This window comes from Gracilinanus agilis, chromosome 3 (genome assembly GCF_016433145.1).
Source record: "Gracilinanus agilis isolate LMUSP501 chromosome 3, AgileGrace, whole genome shotgun sequence".
Taxonomy (NCBI): domain Eukaryota; kingdom Metazoa; phylum Chordata; class Mammalia; order Didelphimorphia; family Didelphidae; genus Gracilinanus; species Gracilinanus agilis.
Window position 1 is genome coordinate 609548662 of NC_058132.1, and position 23795 is coordinate 609572456.

Genomic DNA, 23795 nt, shown 5'->3' on the forward strand with positions numbered 1-23795 from the left:
TTTAACAACTAAGGACAAACCACAAGGTCAAGGGAGGGACTTGACTACACTATTCTATTGACCTAAACCAGGCAGGACCCAAAGGAAGCAGTATTGAAGTCACAGGGGAAAAGCTCCCCCCAAACCTGGTTCCAGCCAGGTATGGTCAGCTCAGCTAAAGGGCCTCAGGATGGCTTTCAATTGGGATCTCACGGTAAATCCAAGGACAGTCTCAGGATGCCAGGAGCCAACTCCACCAGGACAGATGATCCAAGGTACCCAGGTAGGGAGAGTGAGTTAGCAATGCTGTACACCAGATCACAAACCACTTCCCCACTTGGTGCTGCTTTGCAGGTCTGTTGTCCACTCTGAAAGCCTCCACCTCTCTCAGGATCCCAGGGAATCTGGATGCAGTTTTCCCTAATTCTGAGTTCTCCCAGGGTTAGCAACAGTTATGTCCCCAACCACTATGGAGTCTCTCTCAGAGAGCAAGAAGCACACTTCCTGTTTCTTCATTGCATCTTGGAATCCTCCAGCCCTTCCTGCTAGGTCCAACACTAATACTAAATTAATAACTAAATAACCCTCACAACATCCTCTAACTTTTCAAGATATTTTTTGATCTTGACTTTGTCATCAAGTGTGTTATTTATTGCTTTTGGCTTTGTGTCTTCAACAAATTTCATTAATATTCTGCCTATGTCTTTGTCCAAGTTGTTGAAGATATTAAATAGTTAAATAATAGGTTGTCATCAAATCCCCTTAGTTGAATAAGTCTCAAACAACCTTGCCCAGGCAAGATCCTTCAGGTCCAAGTGGTTTATCCCTTCAGGACCCACCTGGGGTTAATTGATATTATTAAATTGGGCTCTTCAGCTGGGATAACGTTGATAATCTGACTGTGTGTCTCCCTTCCCAAATAAACTTTGGAAACCAATTCAGGAAGATACTTTTTGATAAGAAGGATAATAGTAAAGGATTGAGGTATTAGGAGACCCTACTTTGAATTGCTACTAATGAATCTCTAACTGCAGGCAATGAAGAAATCAAGATGATAGCTTCTCTCTCTCTGGTCCAGCCTGGCCAAGGCTAAACCAGAGTAGGTAAACTGCTGGGAAATCTTCAGCTTCTTCTGTAGATCTTAAGCCTTAACAGTTGAGATATATCCACCCTTTCCACCCTCTTCTTCGTCTCCTGCCCACTTCCCAGATCCCTCCCTGGCCCTGGGAAGCCTAGATAGCTAAGATGATGAAACTCCTAATATCTAGGGGCAGTAGACACAGAGATGGTGGTCAAATACAAGTTGATAACGGTACAGGAAACACAGGAGGAGCTTGCAAGGTAGTGTTTGCAACTCTCTATCTCCAAGACCAGGATCCACACACTGATCTCTAGCCTCTGGACCGGAAAAAGACCCCAGAACCTCTCTCAGGGTTCTCAAATGCTCTCTCCTGCCTCTCCCATGCCTCTCTGGGAACATTCTATCCAACTGACTTATCTGTCAATCATTGAGTGAACTTCACGCTCCTAGAGATTTAATATAATATGAATGCCGTTTTGTTTTTGGAAATTTCAACCTGTAAATTTCCAGCTGTTCTTGTCCGTGGATGATGTCTACATTATTCTAATCTTAACTATGTGTTCCTATCCCATTAACTATCCCTTCTCCAAAAAATAATAAATCCTCCCTTATCTAATGCCTTAACTAACTAACTAGCCTAAAGCTAATGACAAGGGTTTAGGATAGGTTTCTCTGTGGGAGTGTGGGATTTGAATACAATAGTTTCATGAACACATCAGTTGAACATAAACATAACATACGAGCATTATCATAACATTTAAAAACAATCATCTATGTTGTTTTCTAACCTAAGATGAAGAATTTTGCAACAACTCTGTCTATATTTCTAATACTAACTTCAAACTACATTCCTAACTTATATTAAACTCTAACATTTCTATTCCCTAATCTATAGTTAGAAAGATTAGTCTGTCAGTAAATCTTATACTATAGTTAATGTGTTAGTCAATTAGTTTTCATTTCTAACTAACCTACTCTACACAATGTCTAACTAACATTCTGTCAAACAATTCTATTTGAACATTCATAACTATTTTACACTGACCCTATACTAACTAAAATTTGAACATCACTACATCTACTCTTTCCCTACGGGTTAATAGACTTATGCAATATTTGTTAGTAACAATATTACATATGTACAAGGTTTTCATGTGATGTTCTCATGAAATGACTACTTTAGACCTTGCAAGGAAACTTAGCTCTCTTGCTCATTTGGGTCATTGTAGCTTCTTCTTCAACTATATACATTTTATTTACAATATGTGCATGTGAAGTGACTTTATTTCAACTCTGTGTTTGACTCATGACCTAACATATCCTGTTTGGATTTATACTCACCTTCTTCTTCAGAATTCTTCTGACAATCAGCTTATGATCTGTTGCATGCATTCTATACGTGCATTTCTCTTGTTATTAGTGTCTGAATGTGAAAACCTTGCACTTATTCAAACCTAATCTTCATCCGCTGATCTTCTCTTCTTGTGAGTCTCCCAGTGATGATGTCCAAGTCACAGTTGTTGTCACAGTTCAGGTCCTTGTACAGTCTGTAAGTGCAATGTCTCCTCTTGTCCTTTCATTGGTCCTGATGTCCTGATGTCTCTGGAACTCTGGAACTCTTCGGGATTTCATCTCTCTTCTCCTTTGTTGGAAACCCATCTTGTCTGTCGTCGACTTGATTGAAGAATCCCTGGATCAGGAACCAATGCATGACCGTATGATGTTATGTCAGAATTTTGTGTTGCCACAAAATTCCTTTATGAGACTTTATGTTTGCACTTGTCTTAGATGTAAATATATAATGTTTAAACTAATATTCTGTTTCTTCTTCACTACTACTTTCTGATAAACTTAACTGTTGATCTTCATACATGAATGAGGACTTTGTGTGATCTAAATCAGTGATTTGAGTATCAATTTCTTGATATTTATCTGTTTCTTGATGTTTTCTTGTTTGAGGCTTTTATAAGTATGATTTCTTACTTTGAGATTCTATTTCTATATCAGATTCTGTGTCTTGTGAGTGAGACTGCATGTTTAGTTGAGATTTTGTTTCTTGCATTTCAGACTGATTTCTTGATGAGGACTTTGCTTCCCTGAGGTCTTTCTTTAGGTGGCTGTAGTGATACCACACCTCCTTATTCTTAATCTTTACTGAAGATGGTGTTACCAAGATTATTTCATGAGGACCTAACCATTTTAGTTGTAATATTGATTTTCTTGTGAAGTTTCTAATATATACTTTATCTCCAGGTTGATAATCATGAAGACTAAAGTCAAGAGGAACTCTTTGTTGTATCAGAGATGACTTCTGTAATTCATCCAATCTCTCTTTTAACAATGTGACACACTCATAGATTTTGCACTCAATCCCTAAATGTGATAGGTAATTAGTGTCTCGTGGAGCTTTTCCCATCCATGGCTGCTGACTATATAATAGTTCAAATGGTGACAAATGAGTTTGACTATTTGGTTGACACTTCTAAAATAGAAAAGTGCCATAGGTAAAACATCTGGCCATTTAAGATGACTCTCTGTACATAGCTTTCCAATCATAGATTTTAGAGATTGGTTAGTCCGTTCCACAGCTCCCAACGACTGAGGTCAATAGATAGAACACAAGTGTCTCTTGATCCCTAAAACCTGGTAGATTTGCTTTAAAATAGAATTTGCAAAGTGACTACCAGAAATTACTGATGGTATAGAGAACCTTGGAATGATCTTCCTCAATAACATCTTTGCTACAAAAGCTGCATCATTTTTCTTAGCTGGGAATGCTTCTGGCCAGTTAGTAAGCTTGTCCACTATCACGAGTATGTCCCTTACTGTTGACATTTAGGCATTGTGACATAGTCTATCTGTAGACACTCAAATGGTGTGAATGCTAAAGGTTTCCCTCCAAAGGCTCTGGTCTTAATTACAGCCTTGTTGTATTGTTGGCATATGAAACAACCATCACACACTCTTTTTGCTTCTGTAGTCATGCCTATTGCTATCCAACTTTTGTGAATTGTATCTACCACTCCTAAAACTCCATAGTGGCCTTTTCTATGCACTGCTGCACATGTAGTATGGTACAATAATTTCAGCAAAAACGTTTTTCCAGAGATTGACATCCAGACTCCATTCACCAGAGTGGCTCCAAGATTTTTCTGCCAATATTCCAGTTCCTTTTGTGAATAGGCTTGTAATAGTTCATCTCTATCCACTAAGGCTAGGTGAAATATAGCTTTTTCCCTACACCTGGCTGCATAGTTAGCCATGATGTCCGCTCTGTGATTGCCTATCTGTATTGGTCCCACTAGCTTATGATATGCCCTGCAGTGTATTACAGATAACTTTGCTGGCAATTGTATGGCCTCCAACAATTCACTAATCAGTTTCCCATATGCTATTGCTTTCTCATTAGGTGTTATAAACCCTCTTTTCTTCCAAATTTCTCCCGAAGAATGCACTATCGAAAATCCATACTTTGAGTCTGTAAAAACATTCAGAGCTTTGTTTTTACCAATTTTCAATGCTTGAATCAATGCAAAGATTTCTGCTCCTTGATCCGAGATGTCTGGCCCAAGCACTGCATACCATAGGGTTTCACTTTGGGTAGTTACAGCTGTACCAGTCACTCTTTCCCCACCATGATGATAACTCGAACCATCACAAAAAAGTGTGAGGTTGGCATCTTCCATAGGAACATCAGAAAGATCCTTTCTAGCCTTTTGTACTAGTTCTAATGTATCCACACAAATATGAAGGCTATCCCCTTCTAATGGAAGTTCTGGAATAAGAGTCGCTGGATTGATGGATTTACACTTGTGAAAGGTCAAGTTTTCATTTGTTAGCAAAACAGCTTGGTACTGTACTGAGAGATTCACTGAGATGTGAAAGCCTGCAGATTTGCATTCCTCAGTGTGGTTTCTATTTGATGCTGGGAATACAATCTGAGTTCCCCTCCCAGAACCAGCTTAGAACTCTTCCTAACCATCAAAGCTGCAATAGCAATAATATTCAAACAGGAAACCATTCCCTGGATAACAGGATCTAGTGTAGAACTATAGTAAGCCACGGGTCTTAAATTGCTTCCTAAATATTGAGTGAGCACTGCACAAACAATTCCCTTATCCTCATGGATAAATAGATGAAAAACTTTGTTGTGATCTGGAATGCCTAGTGCAGGAGAAGAAATAATTGCTGACTTTAACTTCTCAATGGCATGTATGTGTTCTCTTGTTAACTTCAGTGGCTCTTTGATGTCTTTCCTGGTTAACTCTGTTAAAGGCTTAGAAATTAGAGAAAACCCAGGTGTCCACTGTCTGCAGAAGCTAGTCATGCCAATTATTGCTCTTAGCTGTTTCTTGGTTTTAAGTAAGCTGAGTTTCTGTATATCCTCTATTCTCTTCTTTGATATACTTCTAGTTCCACCCTGCAGTGTGAATCCCCAAAACTCGATTTTGTTTTTTACCCATTGGACTTTGTTTCTAGATATTATATGTCCTCTCTTATATAGTTCTTCCACTAGATGGACGCTGTCTCTGTGACAGATTTCTCCTGTTGGTGACATAAGCAGGATGTCATCTACATAATGCACCAATTTGCTAGCAGTGAAAGATATGGATTCTAGAAGTTTTTGCAGTATTTGACAAAAAATCAAAGCTGAATTTTTGAACCCTTGAGGAAGATGACTCCAGAATAATGTCTTGTTCTCCCAGGTGAATGCAAACAATCTTTGACTGTCTTTGTGGATTGGAATGCTGAAATCTGCATTGGACAGATCTATCACGGTGTACCATCTCGAGTCAGGAGTAATCCCTGCAATTATCTGTGATGGACTTGGAATAACTGCATGGATCTCTTCCACATATGCATTTACTGCTCTAAGATCTTGTACCATTCTCCATTGGATGTTACCATTAGCATCTAATTTTGCCTTCTTGATTGGTAAAATAGGAATGTTAAATTCAGAAAAACCATGCACCAGGATGCCTTGATATAACAATCCTTGGATTATAGGTTTTATTCCATCCGCAGCCTCTTTGCTCAGTTTAAATTGAGGAATTCTAGGTGGTTTCATTCCCTCTTTCACTTTTATTTTCACTGGCTTAGCAGATAGGATTCTACCCACGTCTGATGAACTATCAGCCCAGACTCCTACTGGTAGGGTATCTGGAATCTTGTATAAGCTGTCTTGATCCAGAACTAAAACTGTGTGATCTTCTGCTCTCCTATTTAAGCATAAGTCAGGATGATATTTCAGTGACCTTTTGGGCAGGTGCAAATACAGTTCTCTACTTGGCTCACAATAAATTGTAGCTGCAAGTTTGCACAGAATACCTCTGCCTATGAGATTGTTTGGACAGGATGGTAACAATAAGAATTAATGGTCAAATTCTATTGGTCCCAATTTCACCATTTTTGGTTGAAACTTTGGTGTAGTCTGTGGAACGCCAGATGCTCCTTTCACAATGAGTGAACCAAGCATTTCACAATCACTAGGGAGATTCATCAAACAACTGATATCTGCCCTTGTATCAATGATACCACTGATGTATTCTCCATTCATCTGGATGGTGATTAAAGGATCTTTCTAGTCATTGTTGTTATGCAAAGGTAATAGCTGTGTCTTTCTCTAGTAGCTGGATGGTGCTGGCTTTAGAATTTAATGCCTCTCTATTAGAAGGTCCATGGTAAAAACAAGAATTCACTTCCTGGAAAATTTCTTCTCCCATTAGCACATCTTCTGTATGGTAAGAGTCTAAGTCTGCCCCTCCCCCTTGCTGCCTCTCTGCAGAGTACTGAGAACAAAGTGGCTTCTCTTGAAACAGAGTTTGAAATCTGACAGTTTCTTCCACCATTCCAGGGCTTTGTAAGTTTCTAATCATGGCTTCAGGGACAGGATTAGGTATAATATCCTCCCCCCTCACCAAGACTTGAGGTTTTAACCCTTTTTGAGTGTTAAATTCTGACTTATTAACAATCTTGGATGTCCCTGTCTGTTCAAGCCTCTGTTTAAAACCACTCATGTCTTTTCCTCTACTGGTTGCTGGATGTTCTGACAAGTCACTGGCTACCTTGTATTTAGGCTCAAAACTCACAGTCTCGGGGTTTAGACAGAAAAGTATCTCTTTCACAGGTGTTCTAGTGCTTTCTGGGTGTGAAAACAGAGTCTGTAACTTTGTTACTCTCTCATCCTCCATCTTGCTTTCAGGAGTTACATTCATGGATACATATTTCTCTCTGGCAAAACACAAGCTGAAGGGTTTGGAAACTTTTTCCAAATAATTCCCTTGACTACTTTCATTATTCAACATAACTAGAGATCTGTTACTCGCAACAATGTATTTTTGACTTCCTAGCTCAAATATTAACTCTTTTGACACTAGGTTTCTGTCAAAATCTTCTACTCCTTCTACTGAAGTCTGTGGATTTGTGCTTTCCACAAGAGAATGTTCCTTGCCATAAATTTCTTTATGCATCTTCTCTACATCATTTTGCACCTCCAAATCATCTATTGACTTCTTCCTTTGCTCAAATATAGTATATTGATTACTCTCGATATTTTCCATCACTAAAACATTAGCCTCATTCATGCCTCTGAGCTTTTTCCTCTGTAAATCTTCCTTTTCTTTTTGATGTGTCTTATCAATTAATCTTCATAATGATGCATTCCTTGGTCTGGTCCCCATTTTTAAAAATTTTTCCATTTCCTCTAAAGATGGTTTGTCTGACTTTTTGCAATCATGCTGGCAACAAGCCTGAGATTTTTGTACTTTGCTTGCCCAACTATTGCTAGCATAGGATTTCTTGTAGGAATCTGATTTATCTTTAGTGAAGTCAATCTGTTTCCTGTATCTAGTTAATTGAATCTAGTTAATTGAATCAAGCTCCCAGAGATTCAATATAACACTTCCCACCCCTCCCCCAGTAATTCTTCTGATATTCTTGATCCTTTATTCTTTGAAATGAATTGTGTTATTTTTTGTAACTCAGTAAAATAATTTTCAGTAATTTATTTGGTTTGAGGTTAATAAGTAGATTGATTTTGGTAGGATTATCAATTCAGTGATTTTGGCTCTGCCCATCCATGAACAATTACTAGTTCTCCAGCTATTTAGATCTGACTTTATCTGTGTAAAAAATGTTTTATAATTATGTTCATGTAGTAGCTGGGTTTGTTTTGTAGGCATACTGCTATCTCTTCTTGTAGGACTTTTGAAGTAGCATATAAAAACACTGATAATTTATGTGGGTTTATTTTATATCTTGCTATATTGCTAAAATTATTGTTAGTTTCAACTAATTTTCTAATTGAATTTCCAGAATTTTCCACATTTATTATCATGTCATCTGCAAATAGAGATAATTTTATTTTCTCTTTACCCATTCTGAATCCTTCAATTTCTTTTTCTTTTCTTATTGCTAATATTTTTGATACTATGATAAATAACTTTGGTAAATTCTAGCTTATCCCCATTACAAATAATATTTGCTGATGGTTTTAGGTAGATGCTATGTATCATTTTAAGGAAAAAATCCATTTTTACCCATCTTTCCAGTTTTTAAATTGGAGTGAGTATTGTATTTAGTAAAAGGCTTGTTTTGCATCTATTGATATAATCATAATTCAAAAAATTATTATTACGTTAGCCAATTTTGTTGATAGTTTTCCTTATATTAAACCATCCCTACATTCCTGATATAAATCCTTTTTGGTCTCAATGTATAATCTTTGTGATATATTGTTTTAGTCTTCTAACTAGTATTTTATTTAGGATTTTTTGCATTCATATTAATTAATGAAATTGTCTATAATTTTCTTTCTCTATTTTTGCTTCTCATGGTTTAGATGTTAGCACTATAAATATTTCATCAAAGAAGTTTGGTAAAACCCCTTTACTTATTAATTTAAATAATGTGCTTAATATTGGAATTCTTTGATCTTTTCTACCAAACATTTGTTCACTTCTACTGATGCTTTTATCCTTAGGAAGTTCATTTATGTTCTATCCAATTTCTTTTTCTAAAATAGATTTATTGAGATGTTCTTTTTGCTCCTTTGTTAGTCTAGATGGTTTATTATTTTTTGTAAGAATTCTTTCATTTCACTTGAAATGTGTTTGCATATAATAAGAATGAAACAACTCCTAATAATTGCTATAATTTCATCTTCATTGATGGTGTATTCATTCTTTTCATATTTAATACTAGTTATTTTGTTTTCTTCTCTCTTTTTATTTTTATTTTTATATTAAACAATTAAAATTATCTATTTTGTTAATTTTTTATATCTAGATCCTGATTCTTTTGCTGCTTTTAGCATGGATTCTGAGGCATTATTTCTGATTATTTATGGGAGTGCTAGGAAGGCAAGAAAGCTTTATGCCATGCTATTCTCTTCTCACAGTTCTTATACTCTCCTCTTAATGTTGTCCTTTAATGATTGCATCTATTGGCCACAAAGAAGACTAGGTCAAAGATAGTAAAAAGCTAGCACCAGCTCCTTTGGCCTCCGTTCTTTGTCTGCAAAATAAGTAGGTTGGAATATATGACTTTTGAGATCTCTTTCTGTGCGAACTTGGTTATTCTACTCATGACAAATATAATTCTAAGTGTCTATTTTTCTGATATCTGGCCATATATTTTTTAGTTTTCTCCTATGTTTTGTTCCATGATACTATCTGACAAAAGATAGTATGATGGTCATTAGCAGAAAGTTCCTGTTAGGAAGACCTTTGAGGGTTGTAGTTCAGACAAAATTGGGATTCAATTTGGGGACCAACTAGGAGTTATTCTCAATGATGTTCTTGGCTATTAGGAAACAGCTATAGTGGAGTAGAACTCTACTGAATTTGTTTTCAGATGACCTGGAAAATGTCAATCCATCTGTGTGACCCTAGACAAGTCATTGAACTTTTCTAGGCCTCAATATCATCAGCTATAAAATTAATGAGGAGGACTAGATTATCCCCAAGATCTCTTCCAATTCTAAGATATTATATAATAATATATTCTAGAGTCATATACAGACTCCACATTAGGAGAAGTCAGACTGATCAAAGGGTACTAGAGTAAGGTATCATTTAGTCTCTCAGGAGGTTAAACCATGGAAAAAGGAATAGATTGTGTAGATTGTTGAGCTTCCAGATCCTAGAACTAAGTATCTGAGAATTATTTCAAGTATTATCTTTTCCATTTCCATTATAAATCATCTCTACTCACCTTGATGTGTGATTGTGTCTTTGTACCCCTGAAAATTAATATACTTGCCTTAGGTTTTATTATATGTGTGTATACTTGTATACGTGTGTATATATGAATATATTTATGTTTTTATGTATATATGTATATATAAATGTGTTCATGCATATTGAAATAAATAAATAAAGGAGTAGAGGACTACTGGAATGAGTTTGAACAACTGCCAGACATTAACTAAACAAAAGGGAATCACACCCACTCCCACAAGGAAAGGACTGAACTTGCGGAATGGGCAGTGACAGAAAACACAGCACTGGGTGAATGGCATTTGGGGCTAATTGCCCTTCTAAATAACCAGGGATTTCAATTACACTACTGGGGGTCCTTTGGGTTGTGGAGAAGGAATAGCAAGAAGTATAAAGAGACAGTTTAATGATATTAGGAAAAGGGAAAATGGGTGAGGTTTGTCTATTCTACCAGGGAAAGCTCAACCAACTGTCATTTAGAATGGAGGAGTTAAGCTGGCTTCCCTCTACCACTAACACAGACTAGTAGGCAGCCTGGCTGGGACAGGAGAGACTGCTAAGGGCTTGAAGATAAGGGGTTTCTCACAACACTGGTGACACTGATCCACATTGATCCCTTGATGACAAAAGGTAACAGGAACATAATCCTTGATTAGCCAGAGAAAAGGCCATCTGCAATTTGTCCACCAATTTGCAGAGGCTTAACCTTTTCTCAACCTAGGCTCTTGATTTCTGGTCACTCCCAAGATCTCCAAAAGGTTACAGGTTGTAGAAAACTGGCAAGCAGGATAATAGCTGCAAACCCTCCTCCTTCAGCCCTGCCAGATCACTCTTTCTCCAACTCTCTCTTCACCTCCATACCGAATGTTCATGGCTGCCAGCTAAGATTTTGCCTTTTGCTGCCTATGTATATATGCATATCTATATTAACTCTTTTTATACTCTAGCTTATAAATTTCCTATTGCAGTATGTATGTGATACATATCTACATAGTTGCTAATTAATATGTATCCAGGTTTAAAATGAACTTTTAGATCATATTTTGAATTCTGAGGTTCAGTGGTATAAGGATGATATTAGAAATTAAGTCTTGTTATACTGGTTTAGAGATAAGAAGTAGAGAAGCTGGCTTGAGAAACAGATCTGAGACAGAGTGTCAGTTTCAAATGTTGACAGTGTAATAGTTTTTCTGTGGCAGTTACTTTCTCTGGGTGTGGCTGTTGCTCTGAGGGAGTGGCAGTTGGGCTTCCTCTGAGTGCTAGGAGGAGGTGACATCTTCCTTTTCTCTCCTCACTCTCTAAGGTAGAAGGAAAGGAGGGAAAAATCTGAAGGAGCTAAGTGATTTTCCTTTTCCAACTTGGGAAACACTAGTGACTGTCTATTGCTGTTTCATAAATTGTTTTATCTCTGAGAAGACCAAAGAAAGACCTGGTGTCTTGGGTTTGGACTCTGAGTCTGCGAAGTCTCAGAGTCCTAAATTGGTTCTTGCTGAGGCTCAGCCATCTGGTCTTTATTATTTTTATAATTTGGAGACAAAGTTAATAATTATATACTTCTTATAAGTATAATAGTGTTAGTTTATTGAAGAATAGGGAAAATTTGGGTTAGTCAGATCAGGAAGGATCAGTGCAGCCTGTGGAAACAGGAGAAGGGGTTCCTTGAGGAACCAGGGAATTTTATTTGGGTGGAGTTAGAATCCCTTAGAGTTAAAAATCCTTTTATATCCTTATATTCTCAATAAATAGTTTATTTTTATATAAGAAGAATTTCCTTAGAGTCCTTACAACTGACTCTGAAGAGAAGTTCACCTATGAGCTTTACTTCACTTATATAAACTGAAGATACTTTGCAAACACAGCAAGCAGAGTATCTAATCAGTTTATATCCATAATCAATTCATTGCTTATTATTTTTACAATGGCAATTAATAGATAATAGTATATAGTCTACTTTTGTCGATAGTATTAAGGAACATTCAGAATTGTTAACAAATATATGGCCATTTGGCCCTTAGAAATAACATCTTATAAAGATGTTAATAGCATTTGTGAGTTTTTTTTAAATTTACTGTTTAATGTTAAGTACTCTCATGACATTTTAAATGGAAAATTAGCTTAGTTAATTGAAGTTGGAAATAAAATATTTTATTTAATATCTTGACTTCTAAAAATAAGAGTTGAAAGGAAACCTCAAAGCATAAAGAAAAATAAATGTATTACTTTATTTTGCACTATATTTCAAAAGAGGAAAAAAGGCTATGGCATGTATTTGTCTCTAGGTTATTTCTTATTTATTAATTGTTGACATGACATTTAGTAATTAGAAATCCTCTTAGTAGTATACATGACTTTTTATGTTCTTGGTGAAGTTGATTATTAAATTGAACCTTCAGCTTTCACTGCTTTATCATATTCCTTTTTGTTATGAACACCCCATATCTTAGTTTGCCATGGTCCCCTCACATCATGTATGTAGACATATACTAAACATATACAAATGTATATCCTCACATATTGACATTCTATATACTTTAATACTACAAGTTTTATATATATATATAAATGTATACAATTACAATTATATGAATTCCATAATTCATTCAAATTTATTTCTTAGTTGATCTTAAAACTAAAAAAAGTTTTTGTAATATTTTTGCCAAATTTAATTAAAACTAGTGAATTTTATTTGAACAAACAGGGAACATTTCCTAAAATTCACAAATTAATTGACTTAAATTTTAATTTACTATTAAAATCAATGAGAATCTGTGTTCTCATTGATGAGTTTCCCTTCAGGAAACAGATTAAATCTGAGTTATGTCTGCCTATCTTGTGTGGCTGAAGTCCATATAGTCCCATAAGTTCATCATGGGAAATCTACCTAAGAGACTGGAACCCTTTCTTGCTTTCTCTTGACATCAAGGTATCCATCATTTGCCTTTTTGCTTTCATTACAAGATAGCCCTTTCTTTTTCATTCATGTATTTTTTTGATGACATCCCATTTTGCAGATAAAAAGAAACTGAGTCCAGGGAAACTGTAACTTGCTTAAATTCATATAGGTAGTAAGCAACAGAAATAGGATTTGAATCTATGTCTTGCAACTCCAGAGCCAGAGCTTTTCCCACTATATCATGCTGCCCTTCCAGCTTTTCCATTACACCTTGTGCATTTCCTCAGAGAATGTCATCGACTGCCCTAAATACATGAGTCTATTTACAGTGTGTATCCCAAATATACATGTAGACATTTGTGCCTGTTTTATGTATGTACACACATACACTAAGCTACTTTACTGCCTCTCTATGACAATGGACATTCTTCATCCATATGGAATTTCCTTTATGGAAAGCTCAGGGATAAAATAGAAATTCCTTTATTTGATTTTTAAAACCCTTCTCAATCATACTTCAACCTATTCTCCCAACCTTATTAAATATTACTCTTCTTCCCATACATTATGGTCCAGTTAAACTCTCTTTCCTCTGCACAAATGGAGTTTCGACTCTCATCTCTTTTTTCTGCATCCTTGGATATCCTTGTCCTTTATGCCTTGAATGCACTACCTCCTCTTCTCTTCCTCATAGAATCTCTTACTTCTTTCAAGATAGAGATCAAATATCCCTTCTACTCAAAGTCTATTGTATTAAGTGTACTAAGTATCCGGTATTTACCTAGTTCATATTTACCATGCATATATTTATATATGTTTTTGTTGTCTCTCCCAGTAGATGTCAGCTTCCTTTGAGAAAGGACTATTATTTCATACTTTATTTTTGTAAACCCAGACACTAATATAATTCCTGGCACTAAGTAAGTGCTTAATAGAAAAAGCTTGTTGATTGGTTGACTCTATGCCTTATAAATTGCTTTTTACCAAATTTTGTATTCTTGACCTGTAGTACATCTAATAAAACTCCTTAATACATACTAAAAGAGTTTAAAATATTATTCTTTCTTAGGTAATTTCTGTTTCAATCAGCTTTAGCATGATTATTCTACTTTGTAAAACAAGTATATAACTCAGTACTATTAGAATTAATTACAAAGTTAAAGGGCCTGGTTGATTAGCTTTGTCTCTGTATAATTACTGGTTTAAGAGTTGATGATAAAAAATACATTGGGATTTGTTTTAAGTGTTCAGTTTAGACAAATAGAACTTAACAGTGTTGTGATAAGAAGCAGAATATGCAAATTCCAGTGAAATAGAACTTATGTCCAAAAAACCCACAAAGGATGAATCTAGGATTTGTGATGTGTACACCCTCCTTTTCTAATGGAATAACTCTGGAGGAAAAAATAAACAAGGTAAAGGTGTCATATATTCATGTATCTAAATCTTGAAAACATAATACAAGTTTAGAAATATGAGTCTACCATAGTTGTGTATTACCTTGGCTTCATTGCATTTTGGATATTACATACAGGCCAAATAATACAGATTCCCTAACATACCTTTTTATTTTCTAAACTTCAGGAAATCTAATTGTGTTGGTAAGACCTCTCCTTAGTACTGATATTTGAGAGGAACATGCATTTGCATAAAAGTTTGTTATCAAGTATTCAGGGATTAATTATCTAGCTTGGAGATTAATTAGTATATTTGTTTCTTTTTACCTCTACCCTCCAACAACCTAGCCTTTTTGCATTTAAATATTCATGACAAGTAATTAAAAAAGAAAAAAAAGTTATACTAGTTAGTATTACTCTTTAGTGAGAGCTCTAGCAAAGAAGTTGCTCTGGAAAAAGATTCTATCACAGTTGGATATTTCTGAATTGTTTCTAATTTTCATCATCCTTCTCAGTCATTATCATAAATGACTGAGTAAATTGCTTTTATAAGGCACTTTTTAGCTTGCTATTTAATGCAACTGAAGTCAGTTAGCACTTAACTAACATTATCACTATAATTATTAGTCATTTGATCAATGTCAATAAATGTTTTTTAATAACCTATTATGTACCAGGCACTGAGCTAAGTGTTGGAGATACTAATATGAAAAAGAAAAGTAGCCTCTGTCCCCAAGTTGCTTACAATCTAATGGGTGAAGACAAAACCTGTGGGAGGGGAGAGCTAAAAAAGGTAAAGAAGGTACCTATAGTAGGGGCAAGATGGAGAAGCCCAAAGAAGTACAACTGAATGGGAAATGACTCTCAGACAGAATATCAATAATAAAGCATTGAGAATTTTTTTCCACTTTGAAAATCATCTCAGGCAACTTTGCACCTCTTTTCTCTCTAGCCACTATTGTTGGTGCCTCCCCTCTAGTGATAAGGCTAAGAATGGTTACTTCTACAAAGAGCAGAACTAGAACTTCAGCGTTTTTGTCCCTCATTCATTAGATTGTGAGCTTTCAAAAAGGGACTGTTTTTGCCTTTCTTTGAATCCTCAGCACTTAGCACTGTTCCTGCTGCATGGAAGGCACTTGATAAATTCATACTCATTTGTCTTGACTTCAACCCCGGTCCCAGAGTAAGTATGATGCTTTTTCTATGCTACCATACCTCACAGATTAAAATGACTACAAATAGTATTAATAATAATTGACTATAGGAATAATTATTGTTATTGCTACTACTCAATACATTTGAATTTTAGGGATTTACTCTATGTAAGATAGCACTCTACTAGGTCCTGGCATGACAAATGTGAAAAGGAAAAATGTATTTAATTACATTCTTCTGGAAGAATTAGGCTTTAGATTTAAACTAATAATACAAGAGAATAAATGCTGGTTGATTGATTAATTGAGAGTATATAATTGTCACAGAGAATTTCCAGCCACCTCTCATAAACACTTAGAAGGTTAGATTTCATCAATAGAATAATAGACCCCCAAGCTATGGAAGGTAGTCAAATCCAATATGTAACTTCATAGTAGTGCCCTCCACAGCATCCCCAATAGGACTTTAGAATTCATTTGAAGACCTTTAAGTGAAATAGAACTTACAATCTCCCAAGACACCTCAATTTTGGCTTTGACTGCTCTAATTTTGGCAATTCTCCCCCTCCCCCCGTGGAGCCTACATCTGCTTTTTTCCCCTTCTGGCTTCTACCCATTATGCTTACCTCTGCTCTGTGGGATTAAGAAGAACACATTTAATCCTTTCACTACATGGAAGTCCTGCACGCATTTTAATGCTGTCTGATGCATAATACAATCTCAATAAATATTTTAATTCCATTTACAAATGAGGAAACTGTGGCCCTGACAGAATAAGTTACATTACCAAAGATCCTATAGTGACAAAATAGCAGATATGGGACCATAATTCAACCTCCTAACTACTTCAGATCCAATTTCCCTTTGAGAGATACTACAATACAAATTTGTTGAGTGTTGAAGTATTTAGATTATCTGTGTTGTTGTGAAGGGAGACTGTGGTAAGATACTTTGTTGTTCACAAACGTATCTTTCAATTCTCCCCTCAGAAGGAAAGCCAGTAGTGACTTCCCTTTACCAGGCCGATGTGCACTTTACTTGGAAACTATAAATTCATAAAAATCTATTTAATTATAATTAAAAGATATAAGTATAAGGATTAATAACAAGTAAATGTTACCACTAAAAGGGGAACTAACTTTTCACCCACCTTCTATGTCTGTCTCACAACAGAGCCTTCAGTTCTTCCAGATACACTAAAACTGCATAGCACTTAATAAAAAACAAAACAAAACAAAAAACCCAAAATGCTCTCTGACTATTATCTAACTAAAATCCTTATTCACTTAACCTAATTTGATAAAGATATCTCCAAGGACATATAGATTCAGTCAACCAAGATGGCAGCTGCTAATTGACAAGAAGGTAACTCTGGTATGGCCCAGAATCCAGGCAAATAGCCTTCCGTCTTTCTCTTTCTCCAAAATTGTTCTTCCTCAAAACAGATCTACCAGCTTCTTCTTAGAGCCGACTTCTCTCCATCAGGAAAGTAGAAAACCTCTTCAGATGGTTTTCAGAGTTCTCTCTCTTCCCTTTCACAAGCACAGAACCAAGTCTCAGATGTCTGCCTCCACCAGCAGCCAGAGAGAAAGTCCATCATTCAGTGAGTGGACCTCACCAACAATCAGAAGCTTTTCCTGTGTTCCTCCTTCTAAGTTCTGGTCTCACGACCAACACTCTGCCTTGCCTGCACTCTCAGAAATCTCTCTATCAAATATCTTATTTTAATCAATGCTTAATCAATATCCTAATTTCCTTACTACAGTCTCATCAGATGCTACTTGCTCCAAAAACTATTCCCTGATGCCCCTAGATATCACCAGTTGAAAGCATTCGTATCCTTCTTAAATTTGTGAGCATTTTGCCTGAATTGATCCTTTGCTCTTACCAAACTTTTTGTTTTATGCAGGATATTTTACATGCTTTGAAAGCAGGGCAATGGCTTTTTTTCATTATGTATACTTAGTATCCAACACAATCCTTGCAAGGAGCAAGCACTTAATACTTATCGAATTTAATTTTATTCAATACTGCTACTGAAGCAATTTGGTAAAATATATAATGAGGAAATTTTAGAATAGGCTCTTACTGGGTGGTCTTCCTCAACACACGGCTTGACATTTTTAAACCTTTATCTCTTTCACTACTTTTATGATGGGAACCTGTCCTGGTAGTCTAGTTATGTTGAGGGCAGGACAATTAAGCGGAGATGGAATAAAAAACAGCCAGAGACACAGAAAGCTTTTCTGCTTTGCCTTGATTAAAGTTTATTTTATATGCTTTGAGATCACACAAAATCTTGGCATGGAAATCCATTCTCACCATTCATCTTTTCTAGAGACAATGTGTTAGACGTGTTTGATGTATCTCTTGGGCCACAGTGGTGAGAAAGTATAGACTTTTTCATGGGAGACAATTTCTCCATATTTCATTCATTGTTCTTTTATGTGTAGTGTAACAGATCAGGGAGGGGGGAAGCATGGAGACTATTCTGGCCTGTTTTTGCAGGCACCTGTGTATGGGAATCTGAGTTAAGAGTTCTAAAATCTTTAACATTAACTCACTATATGCTGGTTTGTTGTGAAATGACTTCTAGGGGAATTTCCATATTACTGCATGTAAGGGAATATCCTAGGAGTTATAGGAGGCCTGTGGGGGGCTCTGCTATTAGCCTGTATTGTTTTTCTGTGTTTCCCTGGGGCTGAGTAAGAATACCGATTTCAATAATTTCAGTAAAAGGGAATGCTACTGAGAAAAGAGTCACATAGGGGAAGCTGAGCAGAATAACCATCCTTCTGACACTTGCTGTGTGGGGTTCAGAACTAGTGAGCTATGCCAAATGTCATCGGCTTTGATGGCTTCCTGCACTTTTACATGGAAAAAATGCAGGTAATATAATTAAGTCGTGATAGGTAATTTAAAATATTCCCAAGTTTAGTCCAATAATAAGTAGCAATGCAAATTGAGCATAGACTAGGCTTTCAGAACATTCTAAGATTGGTCTGGACATTATTCTCCTGGGTTACTCTGAGGAGTTTTTGAGCTTCACTTTAACAAATGAAACTTGAAATAAAACAAATAATTGTGTCACAAAGAGTGATGTTTTCTGTCAATAAACATATACACACATTTGAATTTTGAGACCACAACCACTAATGATAAACAAGTTTTGAAGTCAGCTTGAGTGGAGGGAATAGTCGCAGGTTCAGTTTGATTCCTTTCTGGTTCTCAGGTTTGAATTAGATGATCTCTAAGGTCTCTCCCAACTGTAAATATAACTTTGATCCTGTATCCATGGATGTTATGCAAAAAAGGAAAGATTAGGATAAGATTAAATTAGTCAATTGTGGACAATTAATGAGTGGGTCAGGGTAATTAATCCTATAACTTGGTATCTTAATATTTTTGCTTTTTTAATAGAAATTTACCCAACATTAAAATATATTTTATAGTTTTCTGTATTAAAATATGGGTAAGATATATATTTTATAGTTTTCTGTATTAAAATATGGGTAAGATATTATTTTTAAAAGAACTACATTGCAAGCCTTATGTTGGGGTCTGGGAGAGTTAAAATTAGAAACTGTTAATGTAGGAATTTATTAATAAATGATTTAATTTAATTTTATTTGATTTAGCTGCTAAAAGTTGTACATGGATTTTGTTCCTCCTAGGATTCAGAATTTCCCATCAATATACAACCAAATCCTAACTTATATTTCTACAAAGAGAATGTTACTCCACCAAAAACTGAATACAAACTAAGCAACATTTTTAGACTGCATGAGCTTCCAGTGAGCTGGTAAGAATTCTGTCTATCTAATAATGACTTTTATATTTTAATATGTAAGAATTCTAGTGATTTTTAGGCATTCATGGTGAGAGTGCTTGCTTTTAACAAGTTCTCAAAATGCTATTATGGTAGTAAATGAATCCACTTAGAATCATTGGAGATTTTTTAACAGATTGGTTTCAGCACATGATGGCAGTGCAGACTAAGTGGACTTTTCTGCATATGTGACTTAGAGGCTGTAGTTCCAGTTTCTAATGAGGAAGATACCATATGCAAAGGGATACCCATATTTTCTTAAAAATACATAGAATCTCATTCTATATACATTTTATATATATGTATGTATCAGGCATGCATTATCTATGTATATGTAACACATGTTGCATGTATACAGAAATATTTTATATAACTGTCTGGTTTTATATTATTGCAGATTTCCCCCTTGTAGAAGCATTTTTTCTTTGTCCACCTTTTAAAGACATCTATAACAAGGTAGAATCCTAGGGTAACAAAATGTGATATAATTGTTTTATTATCATTTGTTGGCAAATTTTGGAGGAAAACCTTGTTTATACAATGGATATATGTATGTCTGTGTAACATGCTAAGCTTTTCAAGAAGAGGTTTTTTAACCTCTTAATTTATCAAATATGATAATGTTCTCAATCATTATTTATATAATCTAAAAATTTGGACTTTAAATTCTGAAGAGAATCTTGGGATTGAATTAAGTAAAATTTGGCAAAATTATTTCTTTTTTTGTATATGCCTATATACCACACATATATCACACATGATATATGCATAAATATATGTTGGGTTAATATACTAAAATATCAAAATAGGTTGTGAACCTAAATAATTGGCTTATATTTAATCAAAGGTGGAATATTTTAAAAATCTTCTTCTACTAATATTTCTCTCATTCTCTTTTATGCTTTTGTCTTACTTATAAAGTCACACATTTCTGGGTTGTGCCTGAGAGTGAAGACAATGTTTCTGACAGTAGAATTGGTGGGATTAGATAGTGTGGAAATTGGGCAAAGAGAAATATGGAGAATTACAATTTAAAATTAGTGGTATTAGGTAAAGTTCAGTCAGCACAGGATTGGAGAGGATTGAGGGATTAGATATTATTTCATCTCAGTAGAGGATGGAACCAGGGGGTCTGTCAAGGACTGAGTGCAAACCATGGTATTGATTGGACTCCCCTATGGAGTCCATGCAGTGTTTTGGTTCCAAGTCACCACCTCTGGTAGTTCTGCTTAGTCCTTCTGTTAGTCTTGCTTCTGAAATGATTTGCCTGTGTCCCAGACTAATGGTGGGCTTGATGGGGGCTGAAAGGAATTTCCTCACTAGTTTCTTTCTTTTGTCTCCTTCATATTATTCAATTTTTGACCCTGCTTACAAGACTGGTTGATCAAGACTGTGGTCTACTTAGTTTATATAGATTTTGTGAGAAATTGTATGAGCCCTTTCATGCTGTTTTTCTTGGCAAGATGTGGTACAATTAGGTAGATTAAAAATTTTTGAATGGGTTATCCCTAAACTTAATTTGATATATCATCACTAACAGTTTAGGGGTAACTTGGAATACTATCTCTGATATCCAGTAAGTGGCTTTCTGCTCTACCCAATGTTGTTATCCAGCCTATGGACCTAGTCCTTATATTTTCTTCTATTGGCATCAAGTTTGGTTCTAGTATCTGTAACTGAGATGGCTTTGTAGGTGGGAATTTAGGAGACCTATATGTGGGAACTGAAAGATGTAGAGGCAAGGAAACTTGGTCAATCATTACAAAAACAAGAATGGAGAACCATTAGATACCCAGAGGCCAGATCTGCCTCTCAGACTGAGTATCCAGCTCTCAGCTTGATCTCTTTCCTAGTTATTGCAGAGGTGGTCCAGAGAATAATTTGTACTATGGTGGCTTGCTTTTATTAACTTACTTGAAATAAAAAGATTAATGATTAGAGAGCAGTTGAAGAACTGCAAGTAGTGTTTAATGTTTATCAGTATTTTAAATTGTAGTAAACAATACATAATAACACTGGAAGCTGCAGCCCAGTAAATAGCTTAGCTAACAGTTTATACTTTTTGCTTCTCTCCTTTTATCTCTTTCTCTATTCGTACCTCACACCAGTTTCTTTTCTATATCATATTTCACTTTATCACCTGTTTACCAACTTTTAACTACTACAATATAGAAACAAAAACGTTTTAAGGTTGGTTATAGCCAATCAATAATAAAGTTTTATATATACTGTTTTCTATGTTAACATAAATATTTTATATTTTTCTAATTCTAAATTATAGTTTTCTGTGGGCAGCTAGGTGGCTCAGTGGATTGAGAGCCAGGCCTAGAGAAATGGGAAGTCCTGCGTTCAAATCTGGCCTCAGACACTTCCCAGCTGTGTGACCCTGGGCAAGTCACTTGACCCCCATTGCCTAGCCCTTACCACTCTTCTGCCTTGGAACCAATACAGAGTATTGATTCCATGATGGAAGGTAAGGGTTTAAAAAAATTGTAGTTTTCTAATTCTAACAGGCTTTTTATATTTTCTTATTGGTGAAATTTATGCCTATGTTTTTTCATTAGTGTATATTGGCACAACAGATTGAAACAATCACATGAGACAATCATTGTTGACTGAATATTCCTTTCGTCATCTCTTTGTTCCTATTAAATATAGTTTACAATTGACATTTTTTGAGGGAATCAAAGAATCTTATTGGAAAAAAACATTATTGCAATTGAAGTTTTATTGGTATTATCAATGAGTAAATTGTTTTGCAGTGGATTATAGGCAAAATGTTTCTCTTCCTACTGTTGGATATAATATCTGCAAGTAAATTTCCACCCATTGGTGGTACCTAAATGACAAGGAAACTTTTTTAAGTATATAATGATGAGTTGATTCTTGGTACCTAATAAGAAAAAATACATCAAAAGGTTGTTATACTGAAATAAAGAGTTCATCAAGAATGTGGCAATGCTTTCAAAATACAAATAGTCAGTTGGTTGAAAGACTTTTCACTTTAGATTCTTTAATACTATTATAAGACAACTACATAACTTAATGCCAGTTGAATTTTAAATGAGAAATATTTTAATAACTTGAATTTGTAAAGTATGAATTTCCTTAAGTTCAAGAATCAGGAGCATTTTAAATTGAGTTTAAATTTATATTAGTTAAGATATCTCATAAGCTTTGACATATAAATGCTCCCTCATAGCAACTGATCAGTAAACATGCAAATATTATATTTGAAAATAGTCTACTACTTGAAACTAAGTTCACTATTTCTATACAGATTTCAGAGAGGTAAGTTTTGTTTTGTTTTTGTACCTGTGATTTCACTAGTGGAGGGAACTCCCAAAGGAGAATCTCATTCCTTCAAAACAGCATCTACTATGCAACAGAGTCTTAATAAATTGTTGAATGAAGCTGCACAGAGTAAAGTGTCCTGTAGGGACACATAGCTAGAATGAACTGGAAGCAAGGCTGGAATCCAGGACTTCCCAACTTCAAGGCTGGCTTCTTTTCCACCATCTCAACCTGCTTTTCCCTTTGCTTCAATGCATTTTAAGAATTCATGATGTTAGAATGTTTTCTTCCAAGTTGATAGCAGTCAGTTTATTAGAGGAGCACTCAAATTAGTATATTTGTAAGGATTCCAACAGGGCATGTTTCTAAAATGCTGTAGAATTTGTAAAGAATTTTCCTTGTAGCAACTTGTGAAATGGGAAGTGCAAATGTCATTTAATGGATAAGAAAGCTGAAGAGCATAGAGGTGGTAAGTGACTTTTTTATATTCAGTTGGTGGGGGGGTCAAGCCAAACCCCAGATAGGTCTTCTAATTCCAGCGTTAGCTGATTTTTTCCTATTATGGCAGCTGCTTTCCACACTAAAATGTGGAATTCTACCCACAAAAACCAAGCAATTTCTCTATTGTATTGTGCAAACAAAGTTGTCATGCCAATTAATCTCAAACTTTAAACATGATAAGATTCTGATTCTTTTCAATGAAATACTATATTTGTTGTAGTCTTCTTAATAAATGTTTAACACTTCATCTTTGTTTTTTGGCGATTTAGTAGCCCATCTTTGGCGCATATATATATATATATATATATATATATATATATATATATATATAATAACTGAAATAATGAGAATAACAAATTAATCTAAATATCCCATTCACTGTCCACCAGAAAGAAAGGGAATTTTCCACATTCAGTGAATCCACAGCATGGAGTGTTAGACAAAGAGCT

The 23795-nt window shown here is 35.3% G+C and overlaps 1 protein-coding gene across 1 annotated transcript in view; it reads left to right on the forward strand.

Annotated features, from left to right (window-relative positions):
- The window catches only part of SPAG16 (sperm associated antigen 16), a 1250545-nt gene that overhangs the window by 135339 nt on the left and 1091411 nt on the right, over positions 1–23795 (forward strand). Inside the window, exon 10 of the mRNA XM_044667518.1 lies at positions 19397–19524. Within this exon, the coding sequence (XP_044523453.1) occupies positions 19397–19524 (128 nt within the window). The remainder of the gene's footprint in view (positions 1–19396; positions 19525–23795) is intronic.